Source organism: Crinia signifera, chromosome 19 (assembly GCF_055691185.1).
Source record: "Crinia signifera chromosome 19, ASM5569118v1, whole genome shotgun sequence".
Taxonomy (NCBI): domain Eukaryota; kingdom Metazoa; phylum Chordata; class Amphibia; order Anura; family Myobatrachidae; genus Crinia; species Crinia signifera.
In genome coordinates, this window is record NC_139226.1 from 137053333 (window position 1) to 137079006 (window position 25674).

General features: G+C 51.5%; 1 protein-coding gene across 8 annotated transcripts in view; it reads left to right on the forward strand.

Moving 5' to 3' along the window:
* Positions 1-25674, forward strand: part of DRAXIN (dorsal inhibitory axon guidance protein) — a 68322-nt gene that overhangs the window by 20386 nt on the left and 22262 nt on the right. For 4 of the 8 annotated variants that reach the window (XM_083163451.1, XM_083163448.1, XM_083163449.1 and 1 more), the window contains exons 2-3: positions 10639-11079; positions 24106-24290. In XM_083163451.1, coding sequence (XP_083019577.1) covers positions 10656-11079; positions 24106-24290 — 609 coding nt within the window. In that variant the 5' untranslated portion in view covers positions 10639-10655. Of the gene's footprint in view, positions 1-6483; positions 7954-10638; positions 11080-24105; positions 24291-25674 lie in introns of those variants that run through there. The other 4 variants (XM_083163453.1, XM_083163454.1, XM_083163452.1 and 1 more) reach the window with 4 other exon arrangements.

A 25674-nucleotide genomic window follows, 5' to 3' on the forward strand; every position in this document is an offset into this window, starting at 1 on the left:
GAGAATAGCGGGAGGGGGTCCGCAAAGCGCGGGGGGTGGGGTGTCGCAAATCGCCGGGGGGGGGGGTTTTGCTGTAAATTGCGGGAGGGGGTCGTGTGAATCGCGTGGGGGGTGCGTGCGAATCGCGTGGGGTTGCCGTGAATTGCGGGAGGTGGTCGTGGGGGGGGGGGCGTGAATCGCGGGGGGGGCGCCATGAATCGCGGGAGGGGGGCACCGCAAATCGCGGGGTGGGTGAACGTGCGGGGTACTCGTGAATCGCGGGAGGGGGGGGTGCGGGTGGGGTGGGCAGACCTGCCGCTCACCTGGTGGCTGTGGAGTAGCAGTGTCTCTGCCTGGCAGCATTGTGGGGAGGCAGAGGGTGTCTGGCACTGTGGGCTGGTTCTCTGTCACTATGTGAGTGTGTGTCGGCGGAGTCAGAGGCTCTGATAGGCTATTAGCATATGACTCCACCCAGCGTTATAGACACACTCACACATTGAGTGACAGATGTAGCCAAATATATAAGAGATATATTATAATATTCCCACAATAGTTTGCAACCTGTTGAAATGTTCAGTGGTATAAGTAAAAGCCCATACAATGCTTATACTGTATATTTATTAACCGTTTTTTATATAACGCACACATATTCCACAGTGCTGTACAGAGTTGAACATACACATCAGTCCCTGCACCGGTGGAGCTTACAATCTATATTCCCTACCACATGTACACACAGACACAGACATTCTAGGGTTCATTTTTTGTTGGGAGCCAATTAGCCTACCATTATATTTGTGGAGTGTCAGAGGAAACCGGATGAACCCAGAGTAAACCCATGCAAGTACGGGGAGAATATACAAACTCCACACAGTTATGGCCATGGTGGGAACTTAACCCATGACCTCAGTGCTGGGAGGCTGACCCAAACCAGCTGACCCAAACTTTCCTTTAAAATTGGAAATATTTGGAAGCCCGTTCAAAGGCTTGCCTGCCATCTAAGCCTGCATCTCAAGCATGTCATCTGAAGCATGAGTTATGATTGGCGTTTGGACTGGAGTTTACTCTTCTATATCACCCCTGTCTGTATAACCTTCCCATTTAGAATGTAAGCTCTCACGAGCAGGGTCCTCTTTCCTCATGTGCCTTTCTTAGAATATATAAAACTCAGCCACCCTGATGATTGCTGCAGTGTCCTGTCCCCTGATGTAACTATCCGTATTAACCATGTACTTGTCCAAAACTGTCTTGTGCTGTAATTCGTTATGTGTTTTTGCACATTTGTGTATTGTCAGGCGCTGCAGAACCTTTGTGGCACCATATAAATAAACCATAATAATAGTGTTCCTAATAATCATCACTATGCACAAGGCCGACACTGGAAGAGATCTGCCCTTTCTGAATGCCCTGCTGTGATGTCGGGCGCTCTGCCCTTTCTGAATGCCCTGCTGTGATGTCGGGCGTTCTGCCCTTTCTGAATGCTCTGCTGCGATGTCGAGCGCTCTGCCCTTTCTGAATGCCCTGCTGCGATGTCGAGCGCTCTGCCCTTTCTGAATGCTTTGCTGTGATGTCGGGCGCTCTGCCCTTTCTGAATGCCCTGCTGCGATGTCGGGCGCTCTGCCCTTTCTGAATGGTTTGCTGCGATGTCGGGCGCTCTGCCCTTTCTGAATGCCCTGCTGCGATGTCGGGCGCTCTGCCCTTTCTGAATGCCTTGCTGCGATGTCGGGCGCTCTGCCCTTTCTGAATGCTCTGCTGTGATGCTGGGTGCTCTGCCCTTTCTGAATGCCCTGCTGTGATGTCAGGCGCTCTGCCCTTTCTGAATGCTCTGCCCCGGGTATAATGCCCTCACTATACCCATCTGCCCCGGGTATAATGCCATCACTATACCCATCTGCCCCGGGTATAATGCCATCACTATACCCATCTGCCCCGGGTATAATGCCATCACTATACCCATCTGCTCTGGGTATAATGCCATCACTAACAATCTACCCCGGGTATAATGCCATCGCTATACCCATCTGCCCCGGGTATAATGCCATCGCTATACCCATCTGCCCCAGGTATAATGCCATCACTATACCCATCTGCCCCGGGTATAATGCCATCACTGTACCCATCTGCCCCGGGCATAATGCCATCACTGTACCCATCTGCCCCGGGCATAATGCCATTATTATTATTATAATTTTATTTATAAGGCGCCACAAGTGTTTCGCAGCGCCGTACAAAGGAACAATACAAGGAGACAAAGCTACATCACTATACCCATCTGCCCCGGGTATAATGCCATCACTATAACCATCTGCCCCGGGTATAATGCCATCACTATACCCATCTGCCCCGGGTATAATGTCATCACTATAACCATCTGCCCCGGGTATAATGCCATCACTATAACCATCTGCCCCGGGTATAATGCCATCACTACACCCATCTGCACCGGGTATAATGCCATCACTATAACCATCTGCCCCATGTATAATGCCAGCACTATAACCATCTGCCCGGGTATAATGCCATCACTATAACAATCTGTATACACTACACAGGGCAGTAATGGGGCACCCTCAGGAGCAAGAAGCTGGGCATCAGCCGTCTCTGGAGAGTACCCTGGATCCAGCATTGTGGTCGTCATGGTGAGTGGATGCCAGTATCCACGCCCCCACACTGCCCACTTACGTTAAGGCCACGCTCCCTCTTATATACACATGGCTGAACCATCCCAATCAGCATGCTGTAACAATGTCTCGGTAAAAGATTCAGAATGAGAGACACGCTACAGGGGCGACAACAATGCGTCACAAGTCCGACGAGATCATTGTCTGTGTCCCTGCTGCAGCGTCACTGACCCCGGCCCTCCTATGTGAATTGGGGACACGGATCTAAGGATCTGACGCTGCACCTTCGGACGCTCTGCTGCGTCCGAAGGTGCAGCGTCAGATCCTCAGATCCGGGTCAGTGAAGCCAGCAGGAGGCGCTGTAGCCACAAGATTAGCATATGCCCGCACCGCTGCTGCTGTGTATCCTACGTCCACCTCATTATATGGTCATACAGGGGGTAATCGGTGATTACTTGCTCCCGGGACAGTTATGTCATCAGTCTTCCTCATGTCAGGGCCCAGATCTAGCACGTGACTATTCTTGGGGTGGTGTAAGTGTTGCTGTCCCGGTATGCTAGAATGTGTTCTATGGTGACGCAGCAAACAACAGCACGAAACAAAACCTTATCTGCTCTTCTTCATTTGTCCCATCCACCATTATCCTGCTACCCTCCTGTGCCATCCTCACCGACACAAGGCGGCTGCCCTCACTTCTGACCTGCAATCAGATAGCCCCAGTGCGTAATACGGCTGACGTCACAGACCCTCCCTGATCACACCCGCCACGCCTGCGTATTCCCTGAAACTCCCAGAAAACGTCCACTTACCACCCACAAATGCCGCTTCTTGTTCATCCTGTGATGAATGGCCGCCTTGCGCATTTGCACTACAATCCGTATACACATGCAGTCTGCCGATAATCGTCCGCCTTGTTATTGTAGTATTGTGAATAATTGTACCTGGGATTTGTAATAGGTTATGTACAAATGAATACAGTTTATGTTCCTATTGTACATTCTGGAACTTCCCCACATTTACTCCCTGTATGTGGCCTGTGCAAGCCTGTCGCCCTTTTTCCTTCCACATGTTCGTCATGGATAATGCTGGGATGGTGTTTGTGATGTCAGCGGTGTCTGTGATGTCATCACGCTCAGGTGTGTGATGGGTAAGGTTGGGAAATAACACTGGGTCTTCTTCACAAATCACATATGCGGTTCGTTATGCAGCGGCATGCTGCCTCTAATCCCCACCATCAGATGCACATCGGTCACCTGCGGGTTGTAAGCCACCAAAGCCATTATAATTGTGTATAAAGATGCCGATTAAGGCAGGTACATACCCCTGATTGGTCACAGCACTCCTGGTTGTGTTACTCCACCCCCAAACGCTCGCTGGCTGTCAATCACTCTGCATCCTAATGCTCACTGTGCCCATCACCTCTGCTAGATATATATATATATATATACATATACCCGTACTATACGCACATACAGAATACACACGCACACCCGTGTAACCATGCATTGCCCCACGTCTATCTTCCTGCGGTACCCAGCACTACAGAGCCACCATTGTTGCATGGCATGACGCCGGGTGCCTTTCTCTCAGGATATATGTGTACACAGACAGATGGCTACACAGCACATTTGTTACACGCATGGCACAATTGTGTGTAGTAAGAGGCTGGCAGCATGATCCGCTCAGGCAGCTTGTGTTATCCAGAAATCTATCTCCACTGTGGACTTAATTACAAGTGCAATTAATCATGTGCGTGTGGTGGAGCATCCATCACCTTTATCAGGAGGATGCAGTATTTTGCATATGACGTCTCTCTTTTAATTACATGCAAAAGAGGATTTTCAGATGTTTCCAAGAAGTGTTATTGGGGGGGGGGGGGGGATCGCACACTTACCATAATGATTACATTAGGGGATATACAGCACAGATGGTGAGAGGTTATTTACATACATAGCGGCAGTCATGGGGGCAGATTTAGCTGGGTTCTGTGCACCTGGATCTCTGTAGGGGCCTGGGAGTGCAGGGGAAGGTGTAATGCAGCGCTGGGCCTGGTGCTGACAATGTACAAGGGCCTATTGGGGGAGGTGAGGACAGTGCCATGTAGAACCCATACACCCCAATGTGTCCCTCATCTTATGATATATATATATATATAATGTGCAATATCATCTATGGCCGACCATGTGGCAGCTGGTGTATGGTAATCATACCGTCCTGATGATGGACCTATTTATATGAGGAGGCCTGGAGCTGCAGCTCCATCTGCCCCATTGTTAATCTTGTCCTGGTGTGACGCTGTTGGTACCAGGGCCCACTCTACCTCTAGGCTCCTGTCCTGGGTGGACACTGAGAGAGGCGTCCTTGTTAAACGTAATGCTAACGGCAGGTGCTGAACTTCTACATAGGGTTCAGAAAACCTTGCACCGGCCATGATTGGTAGGTACACAGCGAGGGGCCATAGCTGTGCCCCCTGCGGTGTCATGCTACCCCAGTGGCAGCACTGGATATCACTAGATGTCTGTCACTAGAGAGAGGGGATGGGATACAGCCTGATTAACCAGAAGTACATACCTCCTGTACTAGCCCCTCCCTGGCTGGGCAGGGCCATCGGATGTCCGGCCCCCTCTTCTCTATGTGCCCGATATTTGGCATCTATACTAGTGTCCATTCTAGCACCAGGCATCTTTCAAAAACCCTGTACAGTTCCTCTTCCTTGCCTGGGGTGGCGCTTTCTGCTGTGCTGCTTCTAGCACAGTCTGGTCTGTATATCAGTGCTGAAATACAGACCCCTCTGTGCTAGACGCCCCACGGCAGAGTGACACCCCAGGCAGGGGAGAGAACATCAGCAACATCACGCTTCCTATACTAGGATAGAATACGGGGTACACACAAAGCCGTGCTCTCATTTCTGCAGCTACACATGAAAGGGACGTCCCGGGGCCTCTGTATTCCTCTGTAGATAAGCCCATATAGAGAATTGGGGCTGGCGGGCATTATGTTGGTGCTTTGTGCACATGATGAAACAGATATTGCTGGCAGCCCTGTATACAGGTCATCTTCTCAGCTCCATCCACCTCTCCTATAACTCTGCATGGAGCATGGGAAGGAGAGAGAACAAAGGTACATCGAGCCGGCCCAGCTGCCTCCTTATTACAGCCAGTGTTTTCTTGCTCAGCCTCCTAAATAAAAGCTTTAATATCTGTCCCAGACAGTGACAATGCAGCCACCGCAGGGTGAGCGCAGCGTGTGGAGGGGCTGGGACGCACAACTTTCATGTTTAATGAGAATTTAATTCCAGCTCCGTATGAAGCCCCTGCTCTGCCAAGCCTCCAGCCTGCAGGGTTATCCTGCTAAGTACAGGATACACAGCCAGGGACCCCCGAGACACACACACACACACACACAGAGCCAGGGACCCTGAGACACACACATACACACACAGCCAGGGACCCCGAGACACACACACACACAGAGCCAGGGACCCCGACACACACACACACACACAGAGCCAGGGACCCTGAGACACACACACATACACACAGCCACAGAGCCAGGGACCCCGACACACACATACACACACACACACAGAGCCAGGGACCCCGACATACACACAGAGCCAGGGACCCCGAGACACACACACACACAGAGCCAGGGACCCCGAGACACACACACATACACACACACACAGAGCCAGGGACCCCGAGGCACACACACACACACAGAGCCAGGGACCCCGAGGCGCACACACACAGAGCCAGGGACCCCGAGACACACACATACACACACAGACAGGGCCCCCGAGACACACACAGCCAGGGACCCCCGAGGCACACACACACATACACACACACAGCCAGGGACCCTCGAGGCACACACAGAGCCAGGGACCCCGAGGCACACACACACACACACAGAGCCAGGGACCCCGAGGCACACACACACACACAGCCAGGGACCCCCGAGACACACACACACACACAGAGCCAGGGACCCCGAGACACACACACACACACAGCCAGGGACCCCCGAGACACACACACACACACAGAGCCAGGGACCCCGAGGCACACACACACACACACAGAGCCAGGGACCCCGAGACACACACACACACACACAGCCAGGGACCCCCGAGACACACACAGCCAGGGACCCCGAGAAGGCCAAGAAGCCTATTTCATACTGTACTATCCACGTGGAGTACATTGGGGTACGGTAAAGTGTGCCAAGCAAAGTGCCAGGGGAGGGAGGCACCAGGCCTGACACATGGAGAGCAAAGTGCTACACTAATGGCCAATGTCATTGACACAAAAAACACGAAAAAAACTCATGTGGACCTTTTTATATGTCGACCTTCTGTCTGTGTCGATCTATTTACCATCTACCTTTCTATCCACACCCTGGTAACACCCCCCCCCCCTCCCCAGGATTCCCATTCCTTTATGACAGTCTAGGGCTCACTTTACTGCGTACAGTCAGATGTGGGGATTCGCTAATCAATGTAACCGTTATCTGGTGGGTTAATGACATCACTAACGAGCAGCAGACTCATGTAATGAATGGGTGTATTGTAATGATGTAATGAGTCCCATATTGAGGATGTTTCCCACCGGACGATATAGAACACGAGGGAAGGAATGGACTGGCTCTGTATATCACTATGAGGCAGAGGGTTCTGTGCCAGGGGCTGAGTGCCATGATGCAGAGTTAGCGCCAGCTGGGCAGAAAGCTGGTATCCACAGCAGCAGCCGTGCAATCCTGGCAGACGTCTTAGTACATTGGAGAGAACCGAGGGGAGGGGTCACTCCTTCCAAAAACTGGAACAGCAGGGAAATAATACATTGGGGGAAAAGGAAATAAGAAGGAGACATCACAATGATTAATGACTGTAATTTGCATGTGAATCTGGAGCACAGTGGTATATATCAGCAGCCTGTACCCGCCAGTATACACAGCACTTCTGTAATCCCTTGTGGAGATACCACTGGCGATGTAACCCTTACATCGCCTCCTGCTTCAATAACGCCGCCATATTAGGGACTCCTCTGCCACCCACTGCCTCCTGGCACACATCGGGTACTATGGAGTCCTGAATCCCTTCCCAGCATGCACAGCTGACCGAGACAACTTCATTTGGTGGAAATATGCAAATAAGGTGGCACATTCCCAACCTGCAGAATGTCAGATAACGTTTGCTGCCAGTGTGTTTTCTATTTCATTTTCAGCATTATTATTATTAATTTCAGCATGCTATAATGGGGCAGCTCCGCAACGCTCTGCATGATAAATCTGCTGGTGGGTGAGAAGGTAGAAGACCCAGAGAAGGGTTCCCATCAGATATTAATGCCTTCAGGTAGGGCTATGTTCAGCATCCTGGCAGACGGGATGCCAGCAGTCACTACACCAACATCGGTATCCCAACTACCGCCAGGACACCGACATTGTTGAGGATGCCAGTGACTGCTGGCATACCGAATGGAAGTACACGGAGAGTGGTAGTGTTCGGCCAGGGAGGTGAGGGCTAATTGGTGCGGGTTTGAACGTGTTACGTCAGTTCATTTGCGACTGCGGTGCAAGACCAAATGGCTGCCCCATTGTGTGTGGTCTGGGAGTGTGTCTGGTGGAATGTTTATTGAAGACTTTGTACACGATGTGAAAGTGTATTATTGTGAAGAAGTGTGTGTGTGTGTGTGAATGGGTAGATAAGTGTCAGCCATGAAGCAGGAGCCGGGCACCTGTCCACAGCCACGGCTGATGAGAACATTGGGTGTGCACGTGCATGTGAACTGATTCTGTTGGATAGACGAGTGACAGTGGATTATGTTGCAAGTAAGCGGTGACTCTGCCTATGCAAACAATCCAGACTTTGGTGCATTGGTGGCTGCATCTCAGCCTAAAACAAGGTTTAGTCAGATAAATTCTCCAGTCAGAGTGCAGTGTATTTGTATATGTGAATAATGTTTTGGCTGATGGGATATTACACAACAGTAATGTCCGCTCTGGTAGCTGCAGTTGAATAGAGCAACAATTGATTTGCTGCGTAGAGCGCCATCTAACGTCTGCCGGTGCGTAAAAAAAAGGTGAGGAGCAGCATTCGCCTTTTAGTAGGTATAATGTTATGGCTGATAGGTGTACACATATCATATACACGTCATTGTGTGGCACCTGTTTAGCGTCTCGGTCTCCTGTCGGTAAGATTATATACTGAGTGTAATGTAATCCCTGCCAGGCGAGGATTTGACATGAATACCGTGCTCCAGATTTGCTGCGAGGGTGTAAGTAGCAGGAAGAAAACTGACCCCACTTGTATTACAGTTCTCAGAACAACATAAGGAGATCATGTCGCTATTCGGAGGCCAATCGCCCAGTATCCGGTGTCTGCTGTTACATCGCCCCTAATGAATGCAGCTTCCCTGACCTTAGCAGGAGGACAGCCTAGACAGACGGACCTTTCCCGTCATCTTCTAAAGTCTGACCTGGGGGGTAACCATTGGGTCAGGCTGTTACTAGGGGGTAATCCTTAGGTCAGGCTGCTTTCTAGGGGGGACCATTGGGTCAGGCTGCTACATGGGGGTGACCATTGGGTCGGGCTGCATCCTGGGGGTGACCATGGGGTCAGGCTGCTACATGCGGATGACCTTTGACTCATGCTGCTACCTGGGGGTGACCTTTGAGTCAGGCTGCTAATTGGGGGTAACTATTGGGTCAGGCTACTACCTGGGAGTGACCATTGGGTCATGATGCTTCCTGGCGGTGACCATTGGGTCAGGCTGCTAATTGGGGGTGACCATTGGGTCAGGCTGCTAATTGGGGGTGACCATTGGGTCAGGCTACTACCTAGGAGTGACCTAGGTAGTAGGTCCCGTGTCCAAGACTTCTCTCGCGCTGCCCCCCTGCACTGGAACAACCTCCCGCCACCCATCAGGCTTTCTGATTCCCTTACCTCCTTCAAGCGCTCCCTCAAAACCCACTTTTTTCGACTAGCCTATCCCTCCTCCTAACCTCTTTTGATCCTCCTATCCTGCCTCCGTTCCCCTCTTCCTACTTATCCTGTTGTATTTCGTTCGTCCACCCACCTATTTTTAGTATGTTAACTCTTATGAGTAGGGCCCTCCTTCCTCACGTACTCACCCTACCTCATTACCTAACCTGTGCTCCTGTCCTGTTCTTCCCTTCCTCTACTTCATCTTCAGTCTCCTCGACAATTTTGACACCTACTTCTGAACTGATGCTGATTTTATTTCTACCAGCTATACCCCTATTTATACTGTATTTGTCAACACACCCTGTACGTTACCTTGTCATTTGTTTTTTGTTTGCTATGTACGGCGCTGCGGACACTTTGCGGCACCTTATAAGTAAACGTACTACTACTACTACCATTGGGTCATGCTGCTACCAATCCTATGTGGTAACACCTATGGCCCTTCCATCGTTGTACCCCATTTATGACAAAAGTTTACTGTCCTATACAGGAGTGTGGCCCCCACAGCTAACGCCATGTGAGGATGGCAATAGTCTACAGGCCTCCCCAGCAATGGCTGCCGCACACGCATGATCTGCTTACCGTGCATGCGTACACTTCCACTTTTATATATAAGAGGCGTGTACGGTGCTGGTAAAAGTATGAATGGTCGATGGCTGTTCCCATCTGCTGAGCATAGCACTGTCTTTGGCTGTCAGTCCCGGGACAGGTCCCTCATCATACAGCTCCCCGTATGTATAAAACAGGGCATAACTTATAATGAGGTATAATTGTCAGGAATACTATTCCATGTAGAGTCGTGCTCGGTCTCTGAGTCTCCCTCTCTTCCACCGTCAGATAATATGCCCAGATTAACGCACAAACCTATTTCTATACAACTTAGAGGCTGAATCCCTATGGAGCCCGTCCGCTCCCTCTGAGCACTCGCTGAGGTTCTCTGTCCCCGGTGCAGCACAAAGGCGCTCATCATGAATCTGCAATTTGTTACATAGCCGATGTGTATCTTTTGTCAGAGTGTTTGTTGACGACTCTTGTCTCTCGCTGGTTTCACAGGTGCGTGGGGCAGAAGAATGCCGTCTCCTATCTGCGGTCTTTCCCAGCTCGTCCTGCTCATAGTAATGACTGCCTTGGTGTGTGCAAACACTTTCGAGCCCAAAGCCAAACGTAAGAGAGTTTCGGAGAACAAGTACAGCGAGGAGCTGTGGGCTGGTGATCACCACGACCGGCCTCACCAGAGGTCAGGGGGGGGCGTGAAGGATAGGACTCATGGCAGGATGTTATCTTTTATAGCCGGCGAGGAGGTTATGAGGTCCCCCTTCCAGGTGGAGGCTGGGAATCAGGGGCAGCAAAGTGCTCGGAGGCAAGAGGACTTCCAAAGCTTTGATTTCCCTTATGACAGAGAGAATCGCCCCCCCGGGGCTCACTCCAAGGGGAGGAAGCAGAACAGAGAGCAGCGGAAGTCCAGCCAGAGGGAGCGGTTGAGGCACCAAAGAGGTACGGTCCCTTTCACTGTCCGTTTTTATGTGGCGGTAACATATGCCACAGTGTTGTATGTTACCCTGTCATGCAGAAAATGCACCAACGTACATTGGCGGATCCAGAAATAAATGTCACTGCGTATGAGAGTCAATAACACCTGTGTATATGAGACTACCCCAATAACACCTATGTGTATGAGACTCTACGCCAATAACACCTATGTGTATGAGACTCTACGCCAATAACACCTATTTGTATGAGACTCTACGCCAATAACACCTGTGTGTATGAGACTCTACGCCAATAACACCTGTGTGTATGAGACCCTACGCCAATAACACCTATGTGTATGAGACTCTACGCCAATAACACCTATGTGTATGAGACTCTACGCCAATAACACCTATGTGTATGAGACTCTACGCCAATAACACCTGTGTGTATGAGACCCTACGCCAATAACACCTGTGTGTATGAGACCCCACACCAATAACACCTGTGTGTATGAGACTCTATGGCAATAACACCTATGTGTATGAGACTCTACGCCAATAACACCTATGTGTATGAGAATCTACGCCAATAACACCTATGTGTATGAGACTCTATGCCAATAACACCTATGTGTATGAGACTCTATGCCAATAACACCTATGTGTATGAGACTCTACGCCAATAACACCTATGTGTATGAGACTCTATGCCAATAACACCTATGTGTATGAGACTCTATGCCAATAACACCTGTGTGTATGAGACTCTATGCCAATAACACCTATGTGTATGAGACTCTATGCCAATAACACCTATGTGTATGAGACTCTACGCCAATAACACCTGTGTGTATGACTCTAGGCCAATAACGCCTGTGTTATGAGACTCTAGGCCAATAACACCTATGTGTATGAGACTCTATGCCAATAACACCTGTGTTATGAGACTCTAGGCCAATAAAACCTGTGTTATGAGACTCTAGGCCAATAACACCTGTGTGTATGACACTCTAGGCCAATAACACCTGTGTGTATGACACTCTAGGCCAATAACACCTGTGTGCATGACACTCTAGGCCAATAACACCTGTGTGTATGACACTCTAGGCCAATAACACCTGTGTGTATGAGTTTCTACACCAATAAAACCTGTGTGTATGACACTCTAGGCCAATAACACCTGTGTGTATGACACTCTAGGCCAATAACACCTGTGTGTATGAGTTTCTACACCAATAAAACCTGTGTGTATGACACTCTAGGCCAATAACACCTGTGTGTGTGTGTGACACTCTAGGCCAATAACACCTGTGTGTATGACACTCTAGGCCAATAACACCTGTGTGTATGACACTCTAGGCCAATAACACCTGTGTGTGTATGACACTCTAGGCCAATAACACCTGTGTGTGTATGACACTCTAGGCCAATAACACCTGTGTGTATGACACTCTAGGCCAATAACACCTGTGTGTATGAGATGTTAGGCCAATAACACCTGTGTGTATGAGACTCTACGCCAATAACACCTGTCTTATGAGACTCTAGGCCAATAACACCTGTGTGTATGAGACTCTACACCAATAACACCTGTGTGTATGACACTCTAGGCCAATAACACCTGTGTGTATGACACTCTAGGCCAATAACACCTGTGTGTATGACACTCTAGGCCAATAACACCTGTGTGTATGACACTCTAGGCCAATAACACCTGTGTGTATGAGTTTCTACACCAATAAAACCTGTATGTATGACACTCTAGGCCAATAACACCTGTGTGTGTGTGACACTCTAGGCCAATAACACCTGTGTGTATGACACTCTAGGCCAATAACACCTGTGTGTATGACACTCTAGGCCAATAACACCTGTGTGTGTATGACACTCTAGGCCAATAACACCTGTGTGTGTATGACACTCTAGGCCAGGGATGGGGAACCTTTGGCCCTCCAGCTGTTGTTGAACTGCACATCCCAGCATGCCCTGCTACAGCTTTGCTATTTGGCCATACTAAAACTGTTGCCGGGCATGCTGGGATGTGTAGTCAAACAACAGCTGGAGGGCCGAAGGTTCCCCATCCCTGCTCTAGGCCAATAACACCTGTGTGTATGACACTCTAGGCCAATAACACCTGTGTGTATGAAATGTTAGGCCAATAACACCTGTGTGTATGAGACTCTACGCCAATAACACCTGTCTTATGAGACTCTAGGCCAATAACACCTGTGTGTATGAGACTCTACGCCAATAACACCTGTGTGTATGAGACACTATGCCAATAACACCTGCGTGTATGAGACTCTAGGCCAGGCATTTCCAACGTTGGCCCTCCAGATGTTTTGAAACTACACATCCCAGCATGCTTTGCAATATTTTTAGCATTCTCTAATAGCAAAATTGTGGAAAAGGATGCTGGGATGTGGAGTTTCACAACATCTGGAGGGCCAACGTTGGACATGCCTGCTCTAGGCCAATAACACCTGTGTGTATGAGACTCTAGGCCAATAACACCTGTGTGTATGAGACTCTAGGCCAATAACACCTGTGTGTATGAGTCTATACGCCAAATAAAAGGGAAGGGAGATATTCTTACTGCATCAGAGAATCAGTCCTGAAGAGAGAGGTTTTAGTGTTGGCCAGAGCATGAGAAAGAGGGGTTTATAGACCCCTGGAGGGAGATTATCTAGCTTGGTAAACTGCTTGGCCCTTGCAATCAGCAGCGTAGTCTTCATCTCTCCCCAATTTACCGCCTAACATTACTATGTGGAATTAGAGCGCACGCTTCTGTTTCTTACAATAAAACATATATTTTCTGTTGCAATTGCAGTAATGGTGCCACGTCAGCCACACAAGACACATCAGTAGGCTCAGCTTCCCTAGTGCCACGTCTGCGGATTTATTATCCCAGACCTGCTTACTACAATATAACCAGAAGCCGGAATCCATTAAGGGAATAGTCAGTAGCAGAGCAGTAATCCCCATCACCGGAGACGTCTTCCCTGCCCAGCTGGGGCTCATCTCCTTACATGTATCCGAGAGCAGAAGCACTCAATGGGGAGCTTTCATACAGATAAATGCACACAATTACATACGTGTGAGCAGTCAGGTGGTAATCACTGACTGCACAGTACACAGGGACAGCGAGGGGGTAATCACTGACTGCACAGTACACAGGGACAGCGAGGGAGTAATCACTGACTGCACAATACACAGGGACAGCGAGGGAGTAATCACTGACCGCACAATACACAGGGACAGCGAGGGAGTAATCACTGACCGCACAATACACAGGGACAGCGAGGGAGTAATCACTGACCGCACAGTACACAGGGACAGCGAGGGGTAATCACTGACTGCACAGTACACAGGGACAGCGAGGGGGTAATCACTGACCGCACAATACACAGGGACAGCGAGGGAGTAATCACTGACTGCACAATACACAGGGACAGCGAGGGAGTAATCTCTGACTGCACAATACACAGGGACAGCGAGGGGGTAATCACTGACTGCACAGTACACAGGGACAGCGAGGGGGTAATCACTGACCGCACAATACACAGGGACAGCGAGGGGGTAATCACTGACCGCACAGTACACAGGGACAGCGAGGCGGTAATCACTGACAGCACAGTACACAGGGACAGCGAGGGGTAATCACTGATCACACAATACACAGGGACAGCGAGGGGTAATCACTGACTGCCCAGTACACAGGGACAGCGAGGGGGTAATCACTGACCGCACAATACACAGGGACAGCGAGGGAGTAATCACTGACTGCACAGTACACAGGGACAGCGAGGGGTAATCACTGACCGCACAGTACACAGGGACAGCGAGGGGGTAATCACTGACCGCACAATACACAGGGACAGCGAGGGGGTAATCACTGACCGCACAGTACACAGGGACAGCAAGGCGGTAATCACTGACAGCACAGTACACAGGGACAGCGAGGGGTAATCACTGACCGCACAGTACACAGGGACAGCGAGGGGTAATCACTGATCGCACAATACACAGGGACAGTGAGGGGTAATCACTGACTGCACAGTACACAGGGACAGCGAGGGGTAATCACTGACTGCTCAGTACACAGGGACAGTGAGGGGTAATCACTGACTGCCCAGTACACAGGGACAGCGAGGGGGTAATCAGTGACTGCACAGTACACAGGGACAGCGAGGGGTAATCACTGACCGCACAATACATAGGGACAGCGAGGGGTAATCACTGACCGCACAGTACACAGGGACAGCGAGGCGGTAATCACTGACTGCACAGTACACAGGGACAGCAAGGGGGTAATCACTGACCGCACAGTACACAGGGACAGCGAGGGGTAATCACTGACCGCATAGTACACAGGGACAGCGAGGGGTAATCACTGACCGCACAGTACACAGGGACAGCGAGGGGGTATTCCCTGACTACACAGTACACAGGGACAGCGAGGGGGTAATCACTGACTGCACAGTACACAGGGACAGCGAGGGGGTAATCACTGACTGCACAATACACAGGGACAGCGAGGGAGTAATCACTGACTGCACAGTACACAGGGACAGCGAGGGGTAATCACTGACCGCATAGTACACAGGGACAGCGAGGGGTAATCACTGACTGCACAGTACACAGGGACAGCGAGGGGGTATTCCCTGACTGCACAGTACACAGGGACAGCAAGGGGGTAATCACTGACTGCACAGTACACAGGGACAGCAAGGGGGTAATCACTGACTGCACAGTACACAGGGACAGCGAGGGGGTAATCACTGACCGCATAGTACACAGGGACAGCGAGGGGTAATCACTGACCGCACAGTACACAGGGACAGCGAGGGGGTAATCACTGACCGCACAGTACACAGGGACAGCGAGGGGTAATCACTGACCGCACAGTACACAGGGACAGCGAGGGGTAATCAGTGACTGCACAATACACAGCGACAGCGAGGGGTAATCACTGACCGCACAGTACACAGGGACAGCGGGGGGTAATCACTGACTGCACAGTACACAGGGACAGCGAGGGGTAATCACTGACTGCACAGTACACAGGGACAGCGAGGGGTAGTCACTGACTGCACAGTACACAGGGACAGCGAGGGGGTAATCACTGACTGCACAGTACACAGGGACAGCGAGGGGGTAATCACTGACTGCACAGTACACAGGGACAGCGAGGGGTAATCACTGACCGCATAGTACACAGGGACAGCGAGGGGTAATCACTGACTGCACAGTACACAGGGACAGCGAGGGGTAGTCACTGACTGCACAGTACACAGGGACAGCGAGGGGGTAATCACTGACTGCACAGTACACAGGGACAGCGAGGGGTAATCACTGACTGCACAGTACACAGGGACAGCGAGGGGTAATCATTGACCGCACAGTACACAGGGACAGCGAGGGGGTAATCACTGACTGCACAGTACACAGGGACAGCGAGGGGTAATCACTGACCGCACAGTACACAGGGACAGCGAGGGGTAATCACTGACTGCACAGTACACAGGGACAGCGAGGGGTAGTCACTGACTGCACAGTACACAGGGACAGCGAGGGGGTAATCACTGACTGCACAGTACACAGGGACAGCGAGGGGTAATCACTGACTGCACAGTACACAGGGACAGCGAGGGGTAATCACTGACTGCACAGTACACAGGGACAGCGAGGGGTAATCATTGACCGCACAGTACACAGGGACAGCGAGGGGGTAATCACTGACTGCACAGTACACAGGGACAGCGAGGGGTAATCACTGACCGCACAGTACACAGGGACAGCGAGGGGTAATCACTGACTGCACAGTACACAGGGACAGCGAGGGGTAGTCACTGACTGCACAGTACACAGGGACAGCGGGGGGTAATCACTGACTGCACAGTACACAGGGACAGCGAGGGGTAATCACTGACTGCACAGTACACAGGGACAGCGAGGGGTAGTCACTGACTGCACAGTACACAGGGACAGCGAGGGGGTAATCACTGACTGCACAGTACACAGGGACAGCGAGGGGGTAATCACTGACTGCACAGTACACAGGGACAGCGAGGGGTAATCACTGACCGCATAGTACACAGGGACAGCGAGGGGTAATCACTGACTGCACAGTACACAGGGACAGCGAGGGGTAGTCACTGACTGCACAGTACACAGGGACAGCGAGGGGGTAATCACTGACTGCACAGTACACAGGGACAGCGAGGGGTAATCACTGACTGCACAGTACACAGGGACAGCGAGGGGTAATCACTGACTGCACAGTACACAGGGACAGCGAGGGGTAATCATTGACCGCACAGTACACAGGGACAGCGAGGGGGTAATCACTGACTGCACAGTACACAGGGACAGCGAGGGGTAATCACTGACCGCACAGTACACAGGGACAGCGAGGGGTAATCACTGACTGCACAGTACACAGGGACAGCGAGGGGTAATCACTGACCGTATAGTACACAGGGACAGCGAGGGGGTAATCACTGACTGCACAGTACACAGGGACAGCGAGGGGTAATCACTGACCGCACAGTACACAGGGACAGCGAGGGGTAATCACTGACCGCACAGTACACAGGGACAGCGAGGGGGTAATCACTGACTGCACAGTACACAGGGACAGCGAGGGGGTAATCACTGACCGCACAGTACACAGGGACAGCGAGGGGGTAATCACTGACAGCACAGTACACAGGGACAGCGAGGGGTAATCACTGACTGCACAGTACACAGGGACAGCGAGGGGTAATCACTGACCGCACAGTACACAGGGACAGCGAGGGAGTAATCACTGACCGCATAGTACACAGGGACAGCGAGGGGGTAATCACTGACTGCACAGTACACAGGGACAGCGAGGGGGTAATCACTGACCGCACAGTACACAGGGACAGCGAGGGGGTAATCACTGACCGCACAGTACACAGGGACAGCGAGGGGGTAATCACTGACTGCTCAGTACACAGGGACAGCGAGGGGGTAATCACTGACTGCTCAGTACACAGGGACAGCAAGGGGGTAATCACTGACTGCACAGTACACAGGGACAGCGAGGGGGTAATCACTGACCGCACAGTACACAGGGACAGCGAGGGGTAATCACTGACTGCACAGTACACAGGGACAGCAAGGGGTAATCACTGACTGCACAGTACACAGGGACAGCGAGGGGTAGTCACTGACTGCACAGTACACAGGGACAGCGAGGGGTAATCAGTGACTGCACAGTACACAGGGACAGCGAGGGGTAATCAGTGACTGCACAGTACACAGGGACAGCGAGGGGTAGTCACTGACTGCACAGTACACAGGGACAGCGAGGGGTAATCACTGACTGCACAGTACACAGGGACAGCGAGGGGTAGTCACTGACTGCACAGTACACAGGGACAGCGAGGGGTAATCAGTGACTGCACAGTACACAGGGACAGCGAGGGGGTAATCACTGACTGCACAGTACACAGGGACAGCGAGGGAGTAATCACTGACTGCACAGTACACAGGGACAGCGAGGGAGTAATCAGTGACTGCACAGTACACAGGGACAGCGAGGGGTAATCACTGACTGCACAGTACACAGGGACAGCGAGGGGTAATCACTGACCGCACAGTACACAGGGACAGCGAGGGAGTAATCAGTGACTGCACAGTACACAGGGACAGCGAGGGGGTAATAACTGACCGCACAGTACACAGGGACAGCGAGGGGTAATCACTGACCGCACAGTACACAGGGACAGCGAGGGGGTAGTCACTGACTGCACAGTACACAGGGACAGCGAGGGGTAGTCACTGACTGCACAGTACACAGGGACAGCGAGGGGGTAATCACTGACTGCACAGTACACAGGGACAGCGAGGGGTAATCACTGACTGCACAGTACACAGGGACAGCGAGGGGTAATCACTGACCGCACAGTACACAGGGACAGCGAGGGGTAATAACTGACCGCACAGTACACAGGGACAGCGAGGGGTAATCACTGACTGCACAGTACACAGGGACAGCGAGGGGTAATCACTGATCGCACAATACACAGGGACAGCGAGGGGTAATCACTGACTGCACAATACACAGGGACAGCGAGGGGGTAATCACTGACTGCACAGTACACAGGGACAGCGAGGGGTAATCACTGACCGCACAGTACACAGGGACAGCGAGGGGTAGTCACTGACCGGACAGTACACAGGGACAGCGAGGGGGTAATCACTGACCGCACAGTACACAGGGACAGCGAGGGGGTAATCACTGACCGCACAGTACACAGGGACAGCGAGGGGGTAATCACTGACTGCACAGTACACAGGGACAGCGAGGGGTAATCACTGACCGCACAGTACACAGGGACAGCGAGGGGTAGTCACTGACCGGACAGTACACAGGGACAGCGAGGGGGTAATCACTGACTGCACAGTACACAGGGACAGCGAGGGGTAATCACTGACTGCACAATACACAGGGACAGCGAGGGGTAATCACTGACCGCATAGTACACAGGGACAGCGAGGGGTAATCACTGACTGCACAGTACACAGGGACAGCGAGGGAGTAATCACTGACCGCACAGTACACAGGGACAGCGAGGGGTAATCACTGACCGGACAGTACACAGGGACAGCGAGGGGGTAATCACTGACTGCACAGTACACAGGGACAGCGAGGGGTAATCACTGACTGCCCAGTACACAGGGACAGCGAGGGGGTAATCACTGACCGCACAGTACACAGGGACAGCGAGGGGTAATCACTGACCGCACAGTACACAGGGACAGCGAGGGGGTAATCACTGACCGCACAGTACACAGGGACAGCGAGGGGGTAATCACTGACTGCACAGTACACAGGGACAGCGAGGGGTAATCACTGACCGCATAGTACACAGGGACAGCGAGGGGTAATCACTGACTGCACAGTACACAGGGACAGCGAGGGGGTAATCACTGACTGCACAGTACACAGGGACAGCGAGGGGTAATCACTGACTGCACAGTACACAGGGACAGCGAGGGAGTAATCAGTGACTGCACAGTACACAGGGACAGCGAGGGGTAATCAGTGACTGCACAGTACACAGGGACAGCGAGGGGGTAATCACTGACTGCACAGTACACAGGGACAGCGAGGGGTAATCACTGACTGCACAGTACACAGGGACAGCGAGGGGTAATCACTGACTGCACAGTACACAGGGACAGCGAGGGGTAATCACTGACCGCACAGTACACAGGGACAGCGAGGGGGTAATCACTGACCGCACAGTACACAGGGACAGCGAGGGGTAATCACTGACCGCATAGTACACAGGGACAGCGAGGGGGTAATCACTGACCGCACAGTACACAGGGACAGCGAGGGGGTAATCACTGACTGCACAGTACACAGGGACAGCGAGGGGTAATCACTGACCGCATAGTACACAGGGACAGCGAGGGGTAATCACTGACTGCACAGTACACAGGGACAGCGAGGGGGTAATCACTGACTGCACAGTACACAGGGACAGCGAGGGGTAATCACTGACTGCACAGTACACAGGGACAGCGAGGGAGTAATCACTGACTGCACAATACACAGGGACAGCGAGGGGGTAATCACTGACTGCACAATACACAGGGACAGCGAGGGGTAATCACTGACTGCACAATACACAGGGACAGCGAGGGGGTAATCACTGACTGCACAGTACACAGGGACAGCGAGGGAGTAATCAGTGACTGCACAGTACACAGGGACAGCGAGGGGTAATCACTGACTGCACAGTACACAGGGACAGCGAGGGGGTAATCACTGACTGCACAATACACAGGGACAGCGAGGGGGTAATCACTGACTGCACAATACACAGGGACAGCGAGGGGGTAATCACTGACTGCACAATACACAGGGACAGCGAGGGGTAATCACTGACTGCACAATACACAGGGACAGCGAGGGGGTAATCACTGACCGCACAATACACAGGGACAGCGAGGGGTAATCACTGACCGCACAGTACACAGGGACAGCGAGGGGGTAATCACTGACCGCACAATACACAGGGACAGCGAGGGGGTAATCACTGACTGCACAGTACACAGGGACAGCGAGGGGTAATCACTGACTGCACAGTACACAGGGACAGCGAGGGGTAATCACTGACCGCACAGTACACAGGGACAGCGAGGGGGTAATCACTGACCGCACAGTACACAGGGACAGCGAGGGGTAATCACTGACCGCATAGTACACAGGGACAGCGAGGGGGTAATCACTGACCGCACAGTACACAGGGACAGCGAGGGGGTAATCACTGACTGCACAGTACACAGGGACAGCGAGGGGTAATCACTGACCGCATAGTACACAGGGACAGCGAGGGGTAATCACTGACTGCACAGTACACAGGGACAGCGAGGGGGTAATCACTGACTGCACAGTACACAGGGACAGCGAGGGGTAATCACTGACTGCACAGTACACAGGGACAGCGAGGGAGTAATCACTGACTGCACAATACACAGGGACAGCGAGGGGGTAATCACTGACTGCACAATACACAGGGACAGCGAGGGGTAATCACTGACTGCACAATACACAGGGACAGCGAGGGGGTAATCACTGACTGCACAGTACACAGGGACAGCGAGGGAGTAATCAGTGACTGCACAGTACACAGGGACAGCGAGGGGTAATCACTGACTGCACAGTACACAGGGACAGCGAGGGGGTAATCACTGACTGCACAATACACAGGGACAGCGAGGGGGTAATCACTGACTGCACAATACACAGGGACAGCGAGGGGGTAATCACTGACTGCACAATACACAGGGACAGCGAGGGGTAATCACTGACTGCACAATACACAGGGACAGCGAGGGGGTAATCACTGACCGCACAATACACAGGGACAGCGAGGGGTAATCACTGACCGCACAGTACACAGGGACAGCGAGGGGGTAATCACTGACCGCACAATACACAGGGACAGCGAGGGGGTAATCACTGACTGCACAGTACACAGGGACAGCGAGGGGTAATCACTGACCGCACAGTACACAGGGACAGCGAGGGGTAGTCAGGAGCATTAACTCACAAATATACAATGTGTATACAACTCAGGGTTCGATTTTTGGTAAACATTACCAAAAATCACAAAAAACATAGACCAGGTTCTGACAGACTCATGCACACATCATTGAGCTTTGTGCATGGTTCTGTCTTAAGAAATGTGTAAAAGTAAAAAATAAATAAATAGGGGGTTTCCCCCTCCTGAGCATAACCTGCCCTGTGCTCAGTTCCACCTCCATCCAAAATTTTCCTGCCCGGGGCTGTCCCTGATGCCCCTTGGACAGTGGGCATCAGCTGATAAGTGATTAAAAATAGATTAAAGACCAAGTCCCAGCAAAGGGCCCGCTGGGACTTGTAGTTCCACAACATTACAAATAGTGAAAAAAAACCACACAGACACATAGAACAGTAAAAGTTTATTACACACATAGCCCACTCATACTATACTCACCTACACTATACTGACATGTAGGTGTCGGTCCCCTTCTCCTCTAGAATCCATGTCGGCTTCCTGTGGAAAGAAAACATACTCACCAGCCGGCTTCTGTGCTTCTCCGGGTCCCCACGAATGCTGCAGACACAAGAGGGATTTGTGTTTACATCTGTGGCTCCGCCCACCAGCCAATCATGATCGAGCATTGGAGGGTGGGCGGGCCTAATTCCCAATCTGTGAAATATGAAAAATTGGGTAATAGTGCACACTGCTCAAGTGCAGCAGCAAAAGCAAACCGGACACTGGCATGCATTAATAGGGGAATGGATTCAAGGGATGCCAATGTGATAGTGCCTCTTTACAAGGCATTGGTGAGACCACACTTGCAGTACTGTGTTCAGTTCTGGGCACCGCACCTTAAAAAGGATATAAATGAATTGGAACAGGTACAGAGAAGCGCGACTAAGCTAGTAACAGGTCTGGAATCACTAGAATACAAAGATAGGTTAACCAGGCTGAATATGTTCTCACTGGAGAAACGGAGGCTGAGAGGTGATATGATTAGTATGTTCACATACAGGATATGAGAACTAATATTTGCAGCTAAATCCCTGAAAACACCCGTTTTCGGGGGTTAACCGCAAATATTAAGTTTCACCTAAATGTATTAAAGGGGGACTGCAGCAGGAATCTCCGATCCCTGCTGCGATCCCCCTGCACCGTGCCGGCCGCATCCCCCATAGGTTTCTATGCTAGTCCATTGTAACCTATGGCTACACATCGCACTGCCCGAGCGGCAGTGCGGTCAGCGGGGTCGCGGGGGGGGGTCAGCGCATAACCGCGCATGCGCAGACCCCCCGGCTTCCGGCTCCAGGCATCGCAGGGACTGGCTTCTTCGGAGCCCTGCGCCTGCCAGATGATACATCCCGGCGGTATTGCAGGGTACCGCAATGCGATGTCGGGCGATGTCACCGCCCCGGCATCGCATTCCAATGATAAATGCGCCCCTATGTTACTATGTTATCTAGTTTTACATCATTTGCCCCGGTGAACTTTGAGTGTCATCTAGCGGCTGCCGGAGTACAAGACACTTGAATCCCCCCCACCATAGGGGTGAGGAGCAGCGTTAGCCTTTTGTTCTATAGCAGGGGTGGCCAAACCTGTCCTCAAGATCTACCCACAGTTCATGTTTTCCAGGCAACCTGTGGCTGTATAGTAGGAATGATGCAGCAGGTTTGAAATTGTGACCGTTAGTATTGACTACAGCTGTGCAGCAGCTAGGTGATCTGGAAAACATGGACCGTTGGTAGATCTCGAGGACCGGTTTGGCCACCCCTGTTCTATAGGATAGGTTGCAGGGGCACATGTGTCCCTACATTAATGCTGAAGGTGGATAGCTGTGTGACGGTGCCTCTGAGTCGCAGGTGACTTCCGTGTTACCATGTACAGATGCTGAGCTGCTGCAGTGCAGGCGTGTTACACGGGATGGTAATATGGAGGTGACGTGTGCTGCTCTGTAATCTCCACCTCTGTATTCACAGGCAGAGGCTTTGAAGCTGAGCCCAGCGGCCTTCTGAAAGATTTAAGCTTCCAGGACTCTACCCAGCTCCCTCACGTGGAGTTGGCCCCGAGCGTATCTTCCACCGGGTCTCCACTGAGCACGGCCAAGCCAATGCCAACTAACGAGCGCCCGACCGCGGCGGTGGCCCAACAGCGCCGTGTAAAGGTAAATATGTCATATCGTGCTCAGGACCATTCCCTCTATGTATGATCTGAGACTGACTTCCATGAGATCTAGCTGTGCACTCTGTGTTCCTCTGTCTGTCATGGGCCCGTTAGGGCTCCTGCAGGAGGGATGATGAGCTGGCGAGAACAGAGAGATTCATATTGATAGGCTTCTCTCCTGGCGGTTACAGCGTGGGGCTGACAATAAATCCCTTTGTTCTTACAGAGGAGCCAGCGGCCGAACACACAGTATGCTGCCCCAGACTCATCCGCCTGGGCTGCGGCAGCCTCTCATATGCAGTACACAGATGTATTTATTTACTTACAGTGTCTTATATAGAGCAGCAGATTCCGTTACAGTGTCTTATATAGTGCAGCAGGTTCCGTTACAGCGTCTTATATAGCGCAGCAGGTTCCGTTACAGCGTCTTATATAGCGCAGCAGGTTCCGTTACAGTGTCTTATATAGCGCAGCAGATTCCGTTACAGTGTCTTATATAGCGCAGCAGGTTCCGTTACAGCGTCTTATATAGCGCAGCAGGTTCCGTTACAGCGTCTTATATAGCGCAGCAGGTTCCGTTACAGCGTCTTATATAGCGCAGCAGATTCCGTTACAGCGTCTTATATAGCGCAGCAGGTTCCGTTACAGTGTCTTATATAGCGCAGCAGATTCCGTTACAGTGTCTTATATAGCGCAGCAAATTCCGTTACAGTGTCTTATATAGTGCAGCAGATTCCGTTACAGCGTCTTATATAACACAGCAGGTTCCGTTACAGTGTCTTTTATAGTGCAGCAGATTCCGTTACAGCGTCTTATATAGCGCAGCAGGTTCCGTTGCAGTGTCTTATATAGTGCAGCAGGTTCCGTTGCAGTGTCTTATATAGTGCAGCAGGTTCCGTTACAGTGTCTTATATAGTGCAGCAGGTTCCGCTACAGCGTCTTATATAGCGCAGCAGATTCCGTTACAGTGTTTTATATAGCAGCAGGTTCCGTTACAGCGTCTTATATAGCAGCAGATTCCGTTACAGTGTCTTATATAGCGCAGCAGATTCCGTTACAGCGTCTTATATAGCGCAGCAGGTTCCGTTACAGTGTCTTATATAGCGGAGCAGATTCCGTTACAGTGTCTTATATAGCGCAGCAGATTCCGTTACAGCGTCTTATATAGCGCAGCAGGTTCCGTTACAGTGTCTTATACAGCGCAGCAGATTCCGTTACAGTGTCTTATACAGCGCAGCAGATTCCGTTACAGTGTCTTATATAGCGCAGCAGATTCCGTTACAGTGTCTTATACAGCGCAGCAGATTACGTTACAGTGTCTTATACAGCGCAGCAGATTCCGTTACAGTGTCTTATATAGCGCAGCAGATTCCGTTACAGCGTCT